We start from the raw sequence: 18,921 nt of genomic DNA on the forward strand, positions 1-18,921 counted from the left end.
TTTTCAGTTCCCTTCCACCTTTTGCTAAAATGCATATTCAGCCAACAGATCCTTCAGAGATTTAAGACGGAGCAAATAAGCAAATGAAAAACCATTCCTTTTTATGAACTGTACACAAGTATCCTACATAAAAGTCATTCAAAGTGAACTGATCAGCACACACATCTTTTATGCGACTACTTACTCCCGGCACCTCACAGCCAGAAAGGACTGAGGCAATGACCTAACTTTATAAATAAGCCAACCAAATGCTAAAAAAGTGAACCACCTTGCTGAAGCCACAAGCTGGTTAGGAGAAGAGCCAAGACGACCTCAAGCTGCCTCTTCAAGATACTAATCTCCCAGCACATGCCCAGCATATGCTACTCCTCTGCCATAGACTATGCTTAGATTTTCATCTTTTCACAAATTTATCTTCTCAACAAGAGTGTAAGCCACTTAAGGCTAAACCCTCTTTATCTTTTGCTCCTTTGCCCACATGAAGTATACAGTAAATGCAGGCAAGAATACAAAAAAACAAAACAAAACACAACAACAGTGCCGTGCTAACACTAAATCATCCCAGAATTGCTGTCAACTTGAGATTTGTATTTTACTAAAGATTTATGTTTTATAGCACATTCTGGCCCCTACAGTTTTTATTCTGTTAAACATGAGTAACACTCAACCTTCAATTGTCCATCAGTCTTAAACAGCCCAAACATACACAACGCACAGGCCCTCCGACAAAAATAAAGTACTCTGCACGTCTGGAAGAAATACCACACAGTGTGGAAAAGTGGACTCCAGAATCAGTACAAACATTGATGTCAGAAGTGGATGAACTATATTCCAGCCCTAACTTTTTAAAAGCGGGCTAAGTTTCTCTATTTGTAAAATACGATTCAAAAAATAACAAGACAGTTATGCTGACCATACCCCTTCCCCACCAAAGTTCTCAGGGACGACTGGAGTTGCCCAGGCCCTCTAAGGGATACATGAGGTCAAAACGATTTTCACCATAATGCTATAGTGCTCCTTTCCTTTTCCACTCCCCTCCTCTCAGTGGGTGCAAGTGAGTGTGATGGTACAGAGATGAAATGCAGAAGCAGGTCTGAACCCAATGTCTTCTATTAAGCCAGATACTAAAGAGATTTGCAAGTGTAGAAGAATACTGCTCTTCTAACTTGGTTTTTGTTTTGGAAAACAGGGTTATTTTTCACTAAAAATGAACTGAAATTATAAATATTTTTACATTCTCTCAGTTTTAATTTCCAGCACAGTAAATATCATTTTTATACACAGCCGACAAAAACAAAAGCTCCTCAGGCTCAGGTGACCAACCAACAGCAACGTAGGAATAGAAATTAATGAAGTTAAAATTTAATACAGAAAGTCTTTATTCTAACTAGTCCCTATCGATGCGTACGTGACTTTAAATAAGAAGTTACGGGCTTGGAGTTAGAGATGGAAATGGGCCAATTACCTTGGGTGATTTTGAGTTTTTAATTCAAAAGGAAACTGCAAACTTTAGCATAAATTATCCAATCCAGAGATGAACTAAATTTGACTGTGCCTAATTCAATAATGCCTTAGCTTGTGCACAGAGGAAGGATTAATGGGCAGTCGCCTTATGAATCCACCAAAAATACTCCAAAGTAAAGAAAATAAGGTAGAGAAAAAAAAAGCTGAGTAGATGAGGGAAGAGAAAGCAGTGATAATGTATTTAGAAACTTCAGTGGGTTTCTGAACGCAGCATCCAGACAGACAGACTTGCCATTACAGGCCACTCACTCATCTCTACCAAGAAATCTATCTACTTTTTCCAGCAGGCTCAGTTCTTACTGCTTACTTCCAGCTACAAGTCCAAAAGCTAGAGGTTTTTCCCTTCTTTTCCCTCAGGACAGTCCAGGTTCAGAGAATACCATACAACGCCTCTAACAAACTTCTGAGGAGAGGAAATTTTCAAGTATTGTGTTAGCTGTTGTGTTCCCAGGAGTTGAGCAGATAATTTGAAATTAGCCTACAGAACAAAGGTGATCTTCCCTTCATCTGAAATAAGAGGAACTATACCGATTATGTCCACCTACTTCAGGTCAATGTAATATATGAGAATTGATGTATATGAACCCTACATTATGTACTAGAGAAATTAAAATGTATAGGATAATGCGTACTTCCTCAAGATTATTCATTAAAATTTGAAGCAATTAAGTTAACCAAGATATGTCACCAATTATCTCTCAAGGGCATGATAGTTGATGAGTGCTTTTAGCTCTGAAGACAGAATCATCTTGCAGTTCTTCAGAGCAGTGTCTTAAACTAGTCCCTAAGGGTCATTTTTCTAAAAATCAATCCAAAATGTGAAAAAGCAGCAATATTATTTCTTAAATCATTAAGCCTGGCTTACCAAAATCTACTTTGATAAAGGATTTTAAAATAAAGTATATAACATTTCTCAAATACAATTTTCAACCGAAACACTGATCTTTTCAAACTATTAAATAGTCACTAGAAATAGCTGAAAGTCCATTTTGAACATTTTTCCCAGAAAAATCTCACCTTTCAAATTATGCTTTAACAAAGATTTATCTAAAAGGAAAATCATCCCAGGTCTCCGGGGGGGGGTGGGCAGTTAACACCAAGAAAAAACAATCTGTGATAGACTATGATATTTAAGTGGACAATAACTTTATTTGCAGTGAAAGAACTACTAATCTGTATGTAGAATCATCTTGTTCTATAAATACAAATGTACTTAAGAGATATACACAAATTATCAGTTGAAGTTAATTATGAGTGACAGAATTTATGGATAATTTTTATATTCTTCATAGTGCTTATGAGAATGTGAAAGTGCTACAACGAATGCATATCAATTCTGCAATGAGAAAAACAAAAGTGTCATTTAAAAAAATTAATTCTGTGCTCCTGACTAATCAATGCCTTTTTCCATCTTGGCAGGTTAATAGACAGGTAAAGATGTTTTTAAATTCTTCTCACTCATCAGTGGATGATAAAAATTTTTTGCAAGATAAATTTTTGCCCAAGGGTCAAAACTCTGCTAGACAAAAAGGATAATATTCTCAGCACGAGTTTAATTAAACTTGCAGCTGACAAGTATCAGGCCTCTCGGGCAACTTGCAGCCAAGAAAACTATTAAAACATAGTTTTCAACAAGGGAAGGACATCAGGGACTTTGAAATGACATGCTCAAGGAAGGTGTGTCCCATCTGAATACCATCGAAAAGGATCTTGATACGAATCTGAGCAACCTGGTGGAAAACCAAGGACTGGTGCAGAAGCCAAGCCTGGTGGGAGGGTTTCAGCTTGTGGTCCAGGCTCCTAAAGGATCTGGGAAGATAGCAAGAGGAAACCTAAACGATTTTATGCATTAGAGGAAAAAAGAAGCTAATGAAGAATAGACGGAGGGCAATAAGGAGTCACACATGAACCCAAACAAAGGTTAACTCTTTGCTTTAACCAAAATGTTACCAGTTCAATGCCATCATCATCACACCCACCCTTCTTGCTGATTAGAAGATATGATGTGTCTGGTTAAAATCCTTCACAAGGGGATACATCCAAGAAAAATAAATCAAAGGGTCCATGATAGTGAGAAGGTGGGGAGCCAGAACTGGAGGGAATCCACAGCTCCTCCAGAGCTCGGGGACACGCCGTGGTGCCTCTGAAGGTGGCAAAGCACCAGGCAGGGCTCCAGGTAGTGTAAGAGGCAGGGAAGGGCCAGGTGGCTTCCGCCAGCACTGACCAGATAGCCTGGAGCCCGGGGATGGGAGGAGAGGCAGGCTTCAACTAGGGACCCATGTAATTCCCATCTGACACCTGGATATTTTAAAAATTAAACACCAGCTGCTGTTGTGCGAGTTGCCAACTCTCTTCTCCCCATTTACGGCTGCGCTGAATCACCAGCCCGGCTCTGGACACCTGGTTCTAACAGGGCGGCATGGCCGCATTAGCAATAATCACAGGAAGGGCGCCAAGAGGCCGGGTAATCTGGCTCCTTGGCTCTACTTTACAGGGTGAACACCATCCTAAAGGTCTGATAGAATTGTTCTTTGTTTTTCCCAAACACTTATTTTTGAGTTCATCCTCATAGGCTATTTATTTGCAACAAAATATTATAGTCATTTCCTCTTTTATATTAAAAAAAATTCTCTTAATACAGTTCTTTCTATACTGATACCAGTTTGGTTCCTTCCCACCTCACATCCTCTTATGGGCTATTAATGTTCACTATGCCTTAAAATTTACTTCATACTCAACATGGATGTTCTTTTCTTTTTGCTAGCTGTGTGTTCTAATTTGCCAACATTCAAGAAAAGCATAGAATAGCTACTACCACGCCACAGTGGGCCACTTAAGTATGGTCATTTGATAATCCACAGCATTTTTATTTAAAAAAAAAAAAAACAACTGCATCACTAGAGATTTTTTTTTTCTTCCTACACTCATATGAAAAAGGTCATATGGTAAAGAGGCAGCTTTTTAAAAGAGCTTAAAGGTCTGTTTGTCAACTTACTGAAATGACAAGAGAGCACACAAACCTCTTGATCTCTCTGTCCGCCCTGCGGCCCTGTGATGATTGATGACGTTCCCCATACCTGACTCTAGTCGCTGATGCGTGCACGCCACAGGACAAGTCCCCGCATCAGCCCACGGGGCTGAGGCCCAAATGCTACACCTGTGCTGGTGGCCTTGTTGACCCCCAAAGTCCACACTAACTTGCAACATTTGCACTAAAACTTGATTCTGCTTCAGTAAAGAGCTGGCTAACAGACTCCCAAGGTAAACTTTAAGAGGGTATCACTTATAGAACCCGACTCATGATTTGTGCCTCATCATTCAGAATTCCTCAGTATGTTACCCACTTCTAAGTAGCTATTTATAGTACAACACAGGATTTATTAACTGTAGAAAAATGCCACCACCCAAAATGTACAGACTGGTTTTAAGATTCAAGGTTTCTAAAAACATTAAAATATGAAAAAGGTTCTTTAGAGGGAAGATGGTAATTTGGCAAGATTTGGGCTGTTGTTCTAAGGACATGTGCCCATACTAAGAAAGTCTATTATACTGAGGAGAACTACTTTTTCTAAAAGACTTTATTTATTTATTTATTTGACAGAGAGAGAGAGAGATCACAAGTAGGCGGGGGGAGGGGGGAAGCAGGCTCCCCACTGAGCAGAGAGCCCGATGCAGGACTCAATCCCAGGACCCTAAGATCATAAACTGAGCCCAAGGCAGAGGCATAACCCACTGAGCCACCCAGGTGCTCCGAGAACTATTTTTTAAAGCTTGGAAAAGCATTCTTTCATGTAAAACTTGATGTGCTAACATACACTTATCTAATTTAAAGTCACCTGGTGATTAAGGCTTACTAATTTCCTTTATGTAATAAAATATCTTACACCCTTCTGTGACATTTTGTTCACAGGAATACGATGTCTGCACAGGGAAGGATCGGGTTCAGGGATTCCATGACGGTCACCAGGATCGTGGGGCTGCATGAGATTCTGAAGGAACTTGCGTTCTCTCTGAGCCTCATTTTCCTCTTTTATATGGAGAACGTCTGAGGACATTTCAGCGTACTGGCAGGGGCTTAACAGCCATCCAAAGCTATACAGATGTACCTGGTAGCATCATTATTCTCTCTCATAAATACGAAAGCATAAAGTCCACAGAGAGAAAAAACAGGTAGGTAAGCACTTAAAGTTTACAGCTTATTCGAGAAAACCAAGTCAGAAACAGTTTAACGGAGAAAGCACTATGGATTCACATTCCAGAAGACCCAAGTGATCCGACCACACCAGGAAAAAGGCAATTAGGCAGGTACTTTGATCTGCCTAAGCCTCCTAGTGGATAGTACCTACCTCAGAAGGAAGGAAATCATTACAATGGAGTCTTTATTCACCAGCAGCAATTTTCAGGCAACATGTTTGTCTTTACAAAACAGACTGCTCCTCCCCGTACTTACCTGCCTGCTTACCGGCTGCCAGAAGGAACGGCGTGAGTTTTAAACAAATTTCCTACTGCTTTAATTAAACAGGTACATAGCAAAGAGGCAGCTAATCTATTTCTCATTTTCGGTTCGACCCCATCTAGAGCTCTCAGGTATGTGAATGCCAAGTGACGACAAGCATGCGGACTGAGGGGTCACTCGCAGGGTGCCAATGGAATAAAAATTAAATCTGGGTTGGCTACTCCCACTTGGATGACGAGCCCATTGTTTGGTGGTTTTCTCACCAGAGCCTGTCATAGCTACTAATACTCCTTTCTGATGTACTGTGGAAAATACCTCAATAGCATAAATCAGAGCCACTGGACTAAAGAGAACATACACTTAAAAATATCAATAATAGGGGCGCCTGGGTGGCTCAGTGGGTTAAAGCCTCTGCCTTGGGCTCAGGTCATGATCTCAGGATCCTGGGATCGAGTCCGAATCGGCTTTCTGCTCAGCAAGGAGCCTGCTTCCCCCGCCCCCCCCCCCCCCGCCGGCCTACCTCTCTGCCTACTTGTGATCTCTCTCTCTGTGCCAAGTAAATAAAATCTTAAAAATAAATAACAATAATAGACTGATGGCCAGGCAAGTGATGAAGCAAATACAGCAAGACGTACAGAGTAGAATCTGGAGAGTGGCCATATGGGTGCTAAGAGTATAATGGTTTCAACTTTTCTGCATGTTTGAAAATTTTCATTATAAAGTGCTGGGGAAAAACAATTCAAAACTGTAATCACAAGAAGACAGTAGGTCCCACTGGAAAGACCTCAGCCTAGAAGGAACGGCAGAAAGACAGAAAGAAGGGACATTCTTAGACTAAGCCCAGGAACTCTCAAAGTTTAAAACTGGAAAGTGTCTTAGGAATCCTCTAGGGTAGGACAAATATGTAGTTTTATGGGTCTGTGAAAAATTAGAAAAATAGAAGTATCATAGCATTTTCAAAAAAGCTAGAAACTGCTCCTTTGCTAAGATTATTTACCCTACACTTCTGGGCTTTATCCTTTATTTAACGAAATGTTGGCAATAGATATACTGTCTGATAATAGATTTGGCTCCTTGGGTCACCGCTTTGCAGTCAAATCTGATTACCTTTCATATCCTCCTCTCCTACCTTGATGTCTAAGCACTTAACCTGCCTTCAGGTTCTTCATCAAGAATCTCCCTACCCATAATGTCTCCTCTTAGTAATTTTCCACCCACTATGTCCTTGCTCTGCTCATTGGCTATAAATCCCAAGCTGTCTTAGCTGTATTTGGAGTAAAGTCTAATTCCTTTCCCCTATTAAAACGCTCCTATCGCAATAGTTTTGAATAAAGTCTTCCTTACCATTTTAACAAGGGTTAGAATAACTTTTTCTTCACTCATGCCTTTATACAGGTATGTATAAAGGTCTTGAGACCTTCAGGTACAGAGAACCAGATAGCTAATTACTGTGCTTGCTGGAAAGTATAGTTTCCTTCTGCTGTTTTACTTAAAGGCTCCAAATGCTGACATTTAAAATTTCCCAGAAGCATTAAGACCTTAAAAATAAAACAAACACCCTTCCTGCCCTCCCTTCCCCAATGCTGGCCCCTTTCAACCTTATTACTCCGTGATTTCACTTTAATTTCAAAGGATGACACTAAAAGGGGAAAGACTATTGACATAAAAGTTTCTTGAGGACAATGACCATGTCTTATTATATGGGCTCAACAATAGGACCAATACTGGACACATAGTAGGAATGCAATGATTTCATTGATTGAATGAAAGAATGGAAGCGGATGGAAAGGATTTATTTCCTGAAAAAGGAAAAGTAATTCAAAAATAAATTCAAAGGTTTGGGAGAGGAATCGATCCTCTGTTCAAATCAGACAAATCAGGGAAAACTGTAAAGACAACTATAACAACCAAACGACTAGAATTAAAATATATCTTCCTTTACAAATAATTTGTCCTTCCTTCTCAAATTTCCAAATGACAGAAGAGGGAAGGCTTCCAAATACATTTTACAAAGCCAGCATTACCTTGCTACCAAAACCAGATAAGGGCACAAGACAGTTACAGGCAAATATTTCTGAAGAACACAGATGCTCAACAAAATATTAGCTAACTGGATTCAACAACACATTAAAAGGATCGCACACCATAATTGAATGGGCTTTATTCCAGGGATGAAAAGATGGTTTAATACATACAAATAGATTAATGTGATACACAGAAACAAAATAAAGGATAAAAATCACGATCTCAATAGATGCATTAAAAAAAGGATTTGACAATATTCAACATCCATTTATGATTTTAAAATAACCTCACAATGAAGTAGGTAGAGAGTGAATGTAATTCAATGTCATAAAGGCCACATCTGACAAGTCCATAGCTAACAACAGTAAGCTAACTGGTGCTAACCTGAAAGTTCTTCCTCTAAGACGAGGAGCAAGACAAGAATATCCACTCTCACCACTTTTATTCAACATAGCACTGGAAGTCCTAGTTAGAACAATCACGCAGGAATAAAAAGAAGGAAAAGGGAAGGGAAAGAAAAGAAAAAGTCATCCCAATTAGAAGACATAAAACTGCCACTACTTGCAGATAACATGATATCAATAGAACTAAAAAAACTGTTAGACTAGACATGCAGTAAAGTTACAAGATATAACATCAATATACAAAAATCAGTTGTGTTTCTATCACTAATAATGAACTATCAGAGAACTTTAGAAAACAATTCCATTTCCAACTATACCAAAAAGAGAAAAATACCTAAAAATAAACTGAACTGAAGAGGTGAAAAGCCTGTCGATGGAAACTATAAAACACTGGTGAAAGAAAGTGAAGGAAGGACAGAGGGAAAATACGTATCACGCTCATGGACTGGAAAAATACTGTTCAAGTGTCCAAAGCAATCGACAGATTCATGTTATCTAGTATGAAAATCCCAATAACATTATTCACAGAAACAGAACAATCCTAAAATATGGATGGAGCCACAAAAGACCCCAAATGGCCAAACAAAGAAGAACAAAACTGGAGGCATCATGTTTCCTGATTTCAAACTATATTATAAAGTTATGGTATTGGAAACAGCATGGTACTGACAAAAAAAAAAAAAACTAAAACCAGACACATAAATAAATGGAACAGAGAGCCCAGAAATAATCCCATATATTTATGGCCAGTTAATTTATGATGAAGGAGCCAAGAATAAGCAATTGGGAAAAGTCAGTCTCTTCAACAAGTGGTACGGGAAAAACTGGTATGGGAAAAGCCATATTCAAAAGAATGAAAATGGACCAATATCTTACACCATACACAAACATTAACTCAAAATGGATTAAAGACTTGAATGCTAGTTGAAACCACAAAATTCCAAGAAGAAAATATAGGTGGTACATTCTTTAACATAGGTCTTGGCAACAATTTTTTGGTATGACACCAAAAGTTAAGGCAACAAAAGCAAAAAAGCAAAAAAACAAACAAGTAAGACTATCCAAACTAAAAAGCTTCTGCACAGCAAAGGAAACCATCAATACAATAAAATGAAAGGTAACCTGCTGAATGGAGGAAAATATCTGCAAACCATATACCTGATAAGGTGTTAATATCCAAAATATATTAAAAAAAAAAAAACTCATCCAACTCAATAACCAAGAAAGTCTGATTTTTTAAATGGGAGGAGAACCTGAATAGACATTTTTTTCCAAAGACAACAAACAGATGGCTAACAGGAACATGTAAAGGTATCCAACATCCCTAATCCTCAGGGATATGCAAACTAAAACTGCGATGCAATATCAGCTTACACCCATTAGAATGGCTATTATCACAAGGACAAGAAATAACAAGCATTAGTTAGGATGTGGGAAAAAAAGGAACTCTTGTGCACTGTGGGTGGGAATGTAAATTGGTATGCTATGGGAAACAGTACGAGCTTCCTCAAAAAATTAAAATATAACTAACCTAGGATCCACAAATTCCACTTCTAGGTATTTACCCAAAGGAAACGAAAACACTAACTCAAAAAGATACCTGTGCCCTCATGTTCACTGCAGCATTATTTACAATAGGTAAGACACGGAAACAGGTGCGCCTGGGTTAAAGCCTCTGCCTTTGGCTCAGGTCATGATCCCAGGGTCCTGGAATCCAGCCCTGCATTGGGCTCTCTGCTCAGCAGGGAGCCTGCTTCCCTTCCTCTCTCTCTCTCTCTCTCTCTCTCTCTCTGCCTACTTGTGATCTCTGTCAAATAAATAAATAAAATCTTAAAAAAAAAAAAGACATGGAAACCTCAGTGCCCAATGATAGATGAATGGATAAAGAAAATTGTGTGTGTGTGTACCTATATATATCACATACATACCTTATATTCTTATACATCATATAAATTATAGATAAGATATATGTGATATATATAGATATATACACACAATGGAATATTATTTGGTCATAAAAATAGGAAATCCTGCCATTTGTGACAGCATGGATGGACCCTGAGGACCTGTTATGCGAAATAAGTTAAAGACAAATGCTATATGATCTCACTTCTGTGTGTAAGTCTTTTCTCTTTTTAAAGATTTATTTACTTGAGAGAGAGAGAGAGAAAGTGAGAGAGAGCATGAGGGGGGAAAAGGTCAGAAGAAGCTGACTCCCCATGGAGCTGGGAGCCTGATGCAGGACTCGATCCTAGGACTCCAGGATCATGACCTGAGCCAAAGGCAGTTGCTTAACCAACCAGCTACCAAGGCACCCCTACGTGTGTAAATCTTAAAACAAAAACCAAATTCATAAAGATAACAGATTGGGGAATAAGGTTGGCGGTGTGTGTCTGTGTGCACAAAATGAGTTAAGGTAGTCAAAAAATATAAGCTTTCAGTTATAAAATACGTCCTGCAGATGTAATGTATAGCATGGTGACTATAGTTAATAATATTGTATTGTATATCTGAAAGTTGCCAAAACTAAATCTTAAAAGTTCTCATCTCTCTCTCTCTCTCTCACACACACACACACACACACACACATCTTAACCAGACTTATTATGATCATTTCACGATATATACATATATGGAATCATTTTACGACACAGCTGAAACTAATACTATGTCCATCATATCTCAATGAAAAATCGTCCTCAATAATATATTTTTAGGAGTTCCTGGGTGGCTCAGTTAAGCATCTGCCTTTGGCTCAGGTCACCCTCTCAGGGTCCCGGGATCGGGCCCCACACAGGGCTCCCTGCTTGTGGGAAGACTACTTCTCCCTCTCCTCTCCACTTGTTCTCTCTCTCAAATAAATAAGAATCTTTAAATTTTTTTTAAATAATATATTTTTAGAAAACAATTCTAGTATGCAATCAGTTTTATCAGTGGGTATTGCAGTGTCAGGATGTACTGTGTGGTGGGACAGTATCAGAGACGTGTACCTAACTGGGGATGCAACACAGGATAAACACAACCTCAGAATGGTTAATCTTCTGTCAGAAGCATCACTAGTCTTTGAAAGAAGTTGATCCAGTTTCCTAAGAGATAGCCCAGAAGCTCCACACCTGAGAGGAAGACTTCATTATAATGTTAAATCTGAAAAAGGTGGGTGGGGGTGGGAGTAGGGAGATGTGGTCACTGGGTGAGGGCATTAAGGAGGGCACGTGATGTAATGAGCACTGGGCATTATATGCAACTGAAAAATTACTGAACTTGACATCTGAAACTACTGATACGCTACATATTAACTGTTGAATTTAAATTAAAAAGTTAAAATTTTAAAAATCCGAAAAGGGGAGGAGAGCTTAATTGCCTGCTTTAAAATAGGAAATTCATACCTTCTGTAGGCTACCAGAATGGTAGGTGAAATGTTTTAGATTACTCTAAACTTTTTTTTTTTTTTTTTTTTTTTAGATTACTCTAAACTTAACTATTCCACAGACAAGTGCTATGGAGAGTTTTGTGAAATAAGACACACCCCTCCACAGTCCATTTCCTTTTATCTTTATGCAAAAAGTGGAGAACCTTCAAGATTTTTCCATTGCCCAGTTAAACAGGAAGCTCCAAGGCAGGAGCTCTGCTAAGAGGTGTAAAAGAGATGGGTGTGGTAGAGGAGGTTCAAAGGGAAAAAAGAAAGGCGGCCAGGGGATTTCTGAGCTTCAGGTCAAGAGAGAAATAGTGGTTTCTGTCATCACAGCTGCACAGCCAACCAATATGATTTATTGGTAATTGTTCATTAATGCCAATAACTAGGGAGACAGAACAGCCTACAGATTCCAAAACAAATCTAAATACTTACGGGCTATTTGCTGGATTTAAACAACATTATTTCATCATAATTTTGAACACTGTGTAACACAAAGAACTTAAAAGTAGCTTTTTTTTTTTTTTTTTTTTTTTGGTGTCCATGTCTGGGTCACTTTCATAAGAAAAGTACTAGCTAGAAAAAGAAAAGAATCATATAGTTATAGCTATAACCTAAGTAAAATTCTCCTGTATTTATTTCTTTCTGCACAAGTAAAAATTTGTCATTGACAAAATGTGAATAGGATGCTTTCATACAGACTATTTCATGTTCTCTGGTATTTTCCACTGCCAGAATTTCGGGCACAGACCCCATATCCGCTTGTATCTCTCAGTCCAGCCGATCACTGGTGAGAGAAAGGTTGGACAAACTGGTCAAGAGAAAGTCAAATGGGCTCCCAATTAAAAACTGAACCAAGTTCTAGGTTCCAGGAGCACGGGGACCACTTAGGGGGTATTTAAAGTTGTAGAGAGAGAAAGGAAGTAGTTGCCCTGTGGGGTCTCTGGGTCAGCTGTTGTTTTCCATAGTCTCTCTCCAAGCAGTTCTAACAGTCCCAATCCATAATTTCAAAACCAAACTAAAAAATAAAACTTGCTAATGCAGATTTGTTTTACAATTTTAGCTCTGTGTATGTTATCTGTAACTGTAATGCTTTACAGAGCCTTACAACCAAGCATATAGCCCTTAAACTCTTCAGCCACAATAGAAAGCTTTTTGAAGGGCCAGGAAATTCCACTCAGCCCAATGCCAATAAATACTGAATGAATAAGTAAGGGTCTTCAGTCTCTGGATCCTTGAGTCTTATAAGGACTGCTTAAGCGAATTCTCTAGGTACATAACCTATACAAAATCTCTTCTTGAAAAGGATTAGCAAGTAAGTGGCTAAAGTAAGTGGCTAAAAAAATAGAACATCTCTCAATGTTTCTGCCCTCCAAAAGGTCAGCACTAGAGTTCAACTCTCCTCTAATGCCTCATTCACCAAGTGATGCCAATTCTTCTGAGGAAGGCATGAAAAGTAGCTCCCTCTCTGGAAATGTAAGCAAACCACTTCTGATTCAGGTCTTGAGTCACTAGCATCCCCCTTATCCCTATTCTCTGAGCAATCTTCCTACCAATTCCATCCCTCTCAGGTACCTTCTAAAACGAAGGGAATTCCTCCTTCCAGGAGATACTGCACAAAGGGCAGTATTACTCCTAGCAGCCTAGACCCTACAGGTCTCTCTCTCCCTTTCCCTATTTCAGTCATTTTGCCCATTCAGGATGTATTTTTACAGGAAGAGTAAGTATAGTTCAAGGTTTGAGGAAGCGGTACAGTACTTCTGACAGAGGGCTGTGGCAAGATAACACCAGTGGTTAATCTTGGGTACAGATGAATGCATCATAGTTTATTACACTGTAAGGAGGCAGTTTGGTGGTATGGGCTCTGGAATCATGCTTGGGTTCAAATACAGGCTCTGCAAAGGTTATAGGACTCTGGGAAAGTTGCATAACCATTCAGTGCCTCTGCATTCTAATATATACACATACATACATATGTATGTATATATTCTATTTTATAGAAAAAATATATATTTCTTTTTTATAGAAAATATATATATTCTATTTTCTAGAATATATATATTCTATTTTCTATAATATATATATATATATATATATATATATTTCTATTATATAGAAAATACAAATGTTACTGCCTACCTTATAGGGTTGTTGTGAGAATCAAATGACAGGATACAAATCTGGATAGAGTGAAATCGCTAGACAGTAAGCACCAATTCTGTTAGCTATTATTAGCACCATGTATATATTTTAAAAGAATGAGGTAATTCTCTATGGACTCTATGGACTTGGAATAAAGTCCATGACAGTGTTTTTCTGAAAATGCTACAGAATAACATACTTAGTAGGAGTCTATCTTGGAAAGAAAAAAAGAAACACATGATACATATTGATGAGTGCATCCAAATAAGTCTAGAAAGGCACACACACCACTCAACACTAAATCGCAGTCATAACCCCTAGGGAGGGAGGGAGGGGGGGGAGAGAGAGAGAGAGAGAGAGGGAGAGTGTGTGTGTGTGTGTGTGTGTGTGTGTGTTTGGTCAGGGGGAGGTTTCCTACATTTGTATAAGTACAGGTCTTTGCTTGAATTCATAAGTACGTACTGATGTAATACTGGGGTCCAGAGCTGATGGCCAATAGGGAACCTTGAGACATCTTCAGTGCAAAATGGTGGTTTTATTAAAGCACAGGGACAGGACCCATGGGCAGAAAGGGCTGCACTGGGGTTGTGAGGGTTGGCGATTATGTCCTTTCAAGTTGGGAGGGGGTTAGGGATAGTGTAAACCTCTAAGGAATTTTGGAAACAAGTTTCCAGGAGGGGCTAGCTAATATTAGAGAAAGGTCATTTATTACAGTCTAATAAAACCTTAGTCATGAGACCCTTCGGATGGATATCAGTGGGCCATACGCTGGGGGATGATTGCTACCATGTATCTTGGGGAATAGAGATAAAGGAATTTCCAAAGGAATTTTTATATATTAAAGTAGACTTACAGAATCCTGGGTAGTTGGACTAAGATCACCTCTTGTCCTTAGTTAATAAGCGTTGGCATTGAGACAGTTGAGTTTTCTAGAGGAAGGTCACTCTGCCAGTTTCAAGGACTTGTCAATAGACTATAAGCAGCAAGGAAATTTAACTTTTTCTTTTGCTTTTGTTTCCCACATCATGTACTACATTTATAACCAATTTTTAAAATTAAACATTTTATAGTGGGCTTTCTAACCTTCAATTTGAACATTTCTCACTTCCAGGTCTAGGAAAAGGTGAACTTCTTGGAGATAAGGCAATAGAGGCCCACCTAAGAGGAGGGAGAGCCTTGTAGTCCCATCCGTCCCATCTACATGTCTCATTTCAGATCCCCTTACAGTCTCTAAAGTCCTTGGTACATGATGTGCCTGCCATAGGGTCCAAACGTTCTGAATCCGGTTGTTTTATTCCCCTTTCCTTTTCTTCCTGTTTGAGGCCTTTCTTCTATTGCGACCAAGTAGCTGGGACATGTGTTTTAACATCTTCCTTCCTCTCAGAACTTTCTCACCATTTGCTTGTCATTCTGTCCCTCAGGCAGGTGCCCCTGCCTTGGGAAACCCACGGTAGTGACAACTAGCCAGAGTGACAACAGTGACAACTAGCCAGGTAGTTCAGGGGTTTTTGGCAGGCACACAATTGTAGGATGCGTGGAGTATGCCTCCAAGCTATTTTGCTTGCAACGCTTTTAAATGGGCTTTTAAGCTTCTTCTTTTTTTTTTTTTTTTCATTCAAGAAACGGTGTTTGGTATGTTTGGGCACTTTTTCCTTACACAGGTGCTCATTTCTGCTCTGGCTTTCTCCTGGAAGTTACCATGCTATCTCGTACCTCCCCCCACACGACGTTCTCTACCATACTTGTCCTTTATTAGGAGTTAATTTTTGTTTTAGCACCCGGCGTGCTCACTAGTCTTCTCACCATTTTTCACACTCCTGTCGCCCATCCCTATTCACGTTTTCTATTAAAATCCAGGGAGAAAAGATCATATGGTGAAAAGGGAAGGAAAAACGGAATTCCAGATTGTAGTTAGGGCGTCTTCCCTGCCGTCTTTCTCACCGGAACCCGGCGCTACGGGAACCATATCTGCCCGGGGGTATCCGGGCCACCAGAAAAGGGTCAGCATCAAAGCGCCCAGGCGTCGGGAGAGCGGATTGGTTCCCGGGCGAACCAATCAGCGAGCGATGCTGTTCGCGGATCGGGGAGGGCCAAGATCACAGAGCGGATGGAGTTAAAGGAAAAGGGCCAGGTGTGCCAGGCATCCGCGTTCTGCGTGTACTTGTGCACCCGCCGGGTCATTGTTAAGCCCGGATCTCTGGTCTCCTAAATTCCACTCTCCGAATTTCCCATTTCATAACGCTGAGTAGGGTGAAAAACATCACATATCCTACCATTCAAAAGAGGGTCATTAATAGTCAATGGCGGAGAGCTGGGGGTCAGGGTTGGGTGGGGGGAGGCCATTAAAACCCTCCGCCTTTCCCAGTTCCTCTCCAGGTCGACAACCTAACTGAATCAGTTCTTGAAATAGTAAATCACTCAAACGTTCGCTTAATCGCCAAAGCTGATTACCAAAATGCTATCGTTAGATACCCGAAATAAGTTCCCCCTCCCCGTGGGTTGGGGGAAACCGTACGGGCATTTACCGAACGCTCCGGCTTTTACTACCTGCTAAAGAAGAAGGGAGCGAGCTCTTAGGCTAAGTCAAAGAAACTGAGCCCTTCTGAAATTTGCAACCTCGCACACGGACCCCCCTCCCCCCGCGCCCACCGCCCAAGCGCAGCTACAGCTCCTCGCGACTCTACCCCAAAAACTTCATGCGGAGGCGCAAAGATTTTGGGGAGGGTGGGCGCTGATACCAGATTTGCCTGCTGTGCTTCAAACTTCACCAGAGCTGTTCTACGCACTTTGTTCCAAGTGTCACAGCCCCCGGACTCACGGACCGGTTCAATCTTAGCTTTCCCACGGTCCTGCGCTGCCACCCACCATCCACCACCATACCCGGGCTGGAGACGCTGCGTCTTTGGGGGATGGGGGAAGGGGGAGTTGGGGAAGAGGGGAAGGGCCAGTGTGAAGTAAAGAGGTCCCCGCTGAGGCCTGGACGCCGGCAGCCCCTGGAGGGCCCTGGGGCCGAGGAAGAAGGAGAGAGGAGGGCTGGAACCGGGCGGGGAAGGGCCGCGAGGAGAGCAGGGGCGCCGCGGGTGTCGCTACACTCACTCTGCGTAGCCAGTGGCCCAGGGCAGCCGCCGGGTCTCCTTGAGGATGAGGATGGGGCGGGCGATGTGGTCGGCGCTGCACTCCACCTCGTCCTGAGACAGCCCCAGGAACTCCGGCCGCCCATAGGGGAAGCGCAGGGGCAGGTCCGAGCCTCCACAGCCGCCGCCGCTGTGCTCGGAGCCTGAGCTGCCAGCCATGATGCCGCCCATGAAATTGGCCACGGCAGATTTCACCCGAGTGAGCATATTACTCCAGCGTCCTGCAGCTGCGGTGCGAGCAGGAGGCGGCGGCAGGGGCCCGACGAGGCGCAGCGCGGGGCATGCAGGCTGCAGCGGGCGCCGGGCGCACAGGCAGCCGGGCCGCTGGGGCGCGCCGCGCGGCTCCCGGAGCTTAGTGCTGCAGGGGGCCGGGCCCCGGCCTCCCGCGCTCCGTGCCGCCGCCGCCGCCTCCCCCGGCTACACTTCCGCAACGGAGCGGCATGGAGCGGGCCGGCCGGGCCCGGAGAGACTCCGTGCGCTCCGGGAGCGGCTGGGCAACGGCAGCAGGTCCCTTCCCCGCCCTCTGCGCTCGGCTCCTGCGTGAGCGGAACTGAGCCCACCCGGCGAGCCAGCAGAGCCGGCGCGGCTGCTGCCACCGCTACCGCCGCCGTCGAGTCATGTGATAATCAGGCTGCAAGGGCTCGAGCAGCTGCGGTGGCCGGAGCTCAGCCCCTCCCCTGCCGGCCCGAGCGCCGCTCGCACCGGGATCGTGACCTCCTGGGGGAGGGGGAACCGGGCTGGGTCGGTACCTGGCTGAGGGGATGGGGGCGCTGTGAGCGGAAGGCCGCAGACAGGTGTTAGCGGAGGTCACGTGGAGTCGGGCAAAGCCAGTTGAGGAATCCACTCGCTGAGGAGTGCTTGCCTACGCCTTCGGGGAAAGGAAACTTCGGGAGCCCAAGCGGAAAGGGGAGACAAGTGAAATCTTGGTGGGGCGAGTCCACGGTGCTACGGCAGTGGAAATGAGAAACACCAGGTGTAAAAGACTTCAGAGCTGAAACAAAATAACTCAAGGTTTGCACAAGAATTATTGAAAGTTTTCTCCTAGGCATTTCTAGAATTACTTTTTTTTAAAAACTTTATTACTACCACACGCATCTTTATCTGCAGACAAGCGCTGTTTTGAACCCAGAATAAGCTAATGGAAAGAAAACAAAAGGGCTCTAAGTTAGATACATGCCCTGTTTTACCTAGTACTTAACTGTTAAATAGATTATACAAGCATGTTCCTCCAACATAACAAAAATATCTTTTTGAAGCTTATTCTGTTTACTATTGAGACACTTAATGTAGACTATTTTCTTAAACAGAAAAATGTCTGAAAAACCAACTAATGAATGTTTTATTAGAGGTGACATTTGTTAAATATTGGCTTGATTTTTTTTTTTTTTTGCAAGAAAGCTATGTCCTGTTCATGTTTACTTATTCTGTATCCTGTTCCCATGTTTACCTACCATTTAATTTGCCAAGATTCTGTGTTACTGGTGGAGTTACACATTCTGAACAGCTCACTTAGAGTTCAGGAGGGAATACAGACCTTTCATTCTTCCAAAGGAGTGGGAAGGTGGGGAGAGAGGCCCAGGTGTTGGAGGGAAAGTAATCCTTCCAAGAGGAATTGGAATTTTTGCTCTTAGGTGAGGCCTGAGTAAACCTCACTGACACGCCTTCTATCATATCTATAATATTTTTAAAGTCATCAATATTTTTTAAGTCATTTTCCCCTTTGGCTTTTTCATAAATAGGTACTCCAGTTTATAGCAAATAATTATGTAAAAAAAACAACTTGCAAATGTTCAGTGAGGTACCATTTCTGTCAATGAGTTTTTA

At 41.7% G+C, this 18,921-nt stretch overlaps 1 protein-coding gene across 2 annotated transcripts in view; it reads right to left on the reverse strand.

Moving 5' to 3' along the window:
• PPM1H (protein phosphatase, Mg2+/Mn2+ dependent 1H) overlaps positions 1-17,825 on the reverse strand; it is a 254,172-nt gene extending 236,347 nt beyond the window's left edge. The window contains exon 1 of one of the 2 annotated variants that reach the window (XM_059403605.1): positions 17,060-17,825. In XM_059403605.1, the coding sequence (XP_059259588.1) occupies positions 17,060-17,304 (245 nt within the window). In that variant the 5' untranslated portion in view covers positions 17,305-17,825. The remainder of the gene's footprint in view (positions 1-17,059) is intronic. The other variant, XM_059403606.1, reaches the window with a different exon arrangement.
• Positions 17,826-18,921: the final 1,096 nt, after the last annotated feature.

The sequence above is a fragment of the Mustela nigripes genome, chromosome 6 (genome assembly GCF_022355385.1).
Source record: "Mustela nigripes isolate SB6536 chromosome 6, MUSNIG.SB6536, whole genome shotgun sequence".
Lineage (NCBI taxonomy): Eukaryota > Metazoa > Chordata > Mammalia > Carnivora > Mustelidae > Mustela > Mustela nigripes.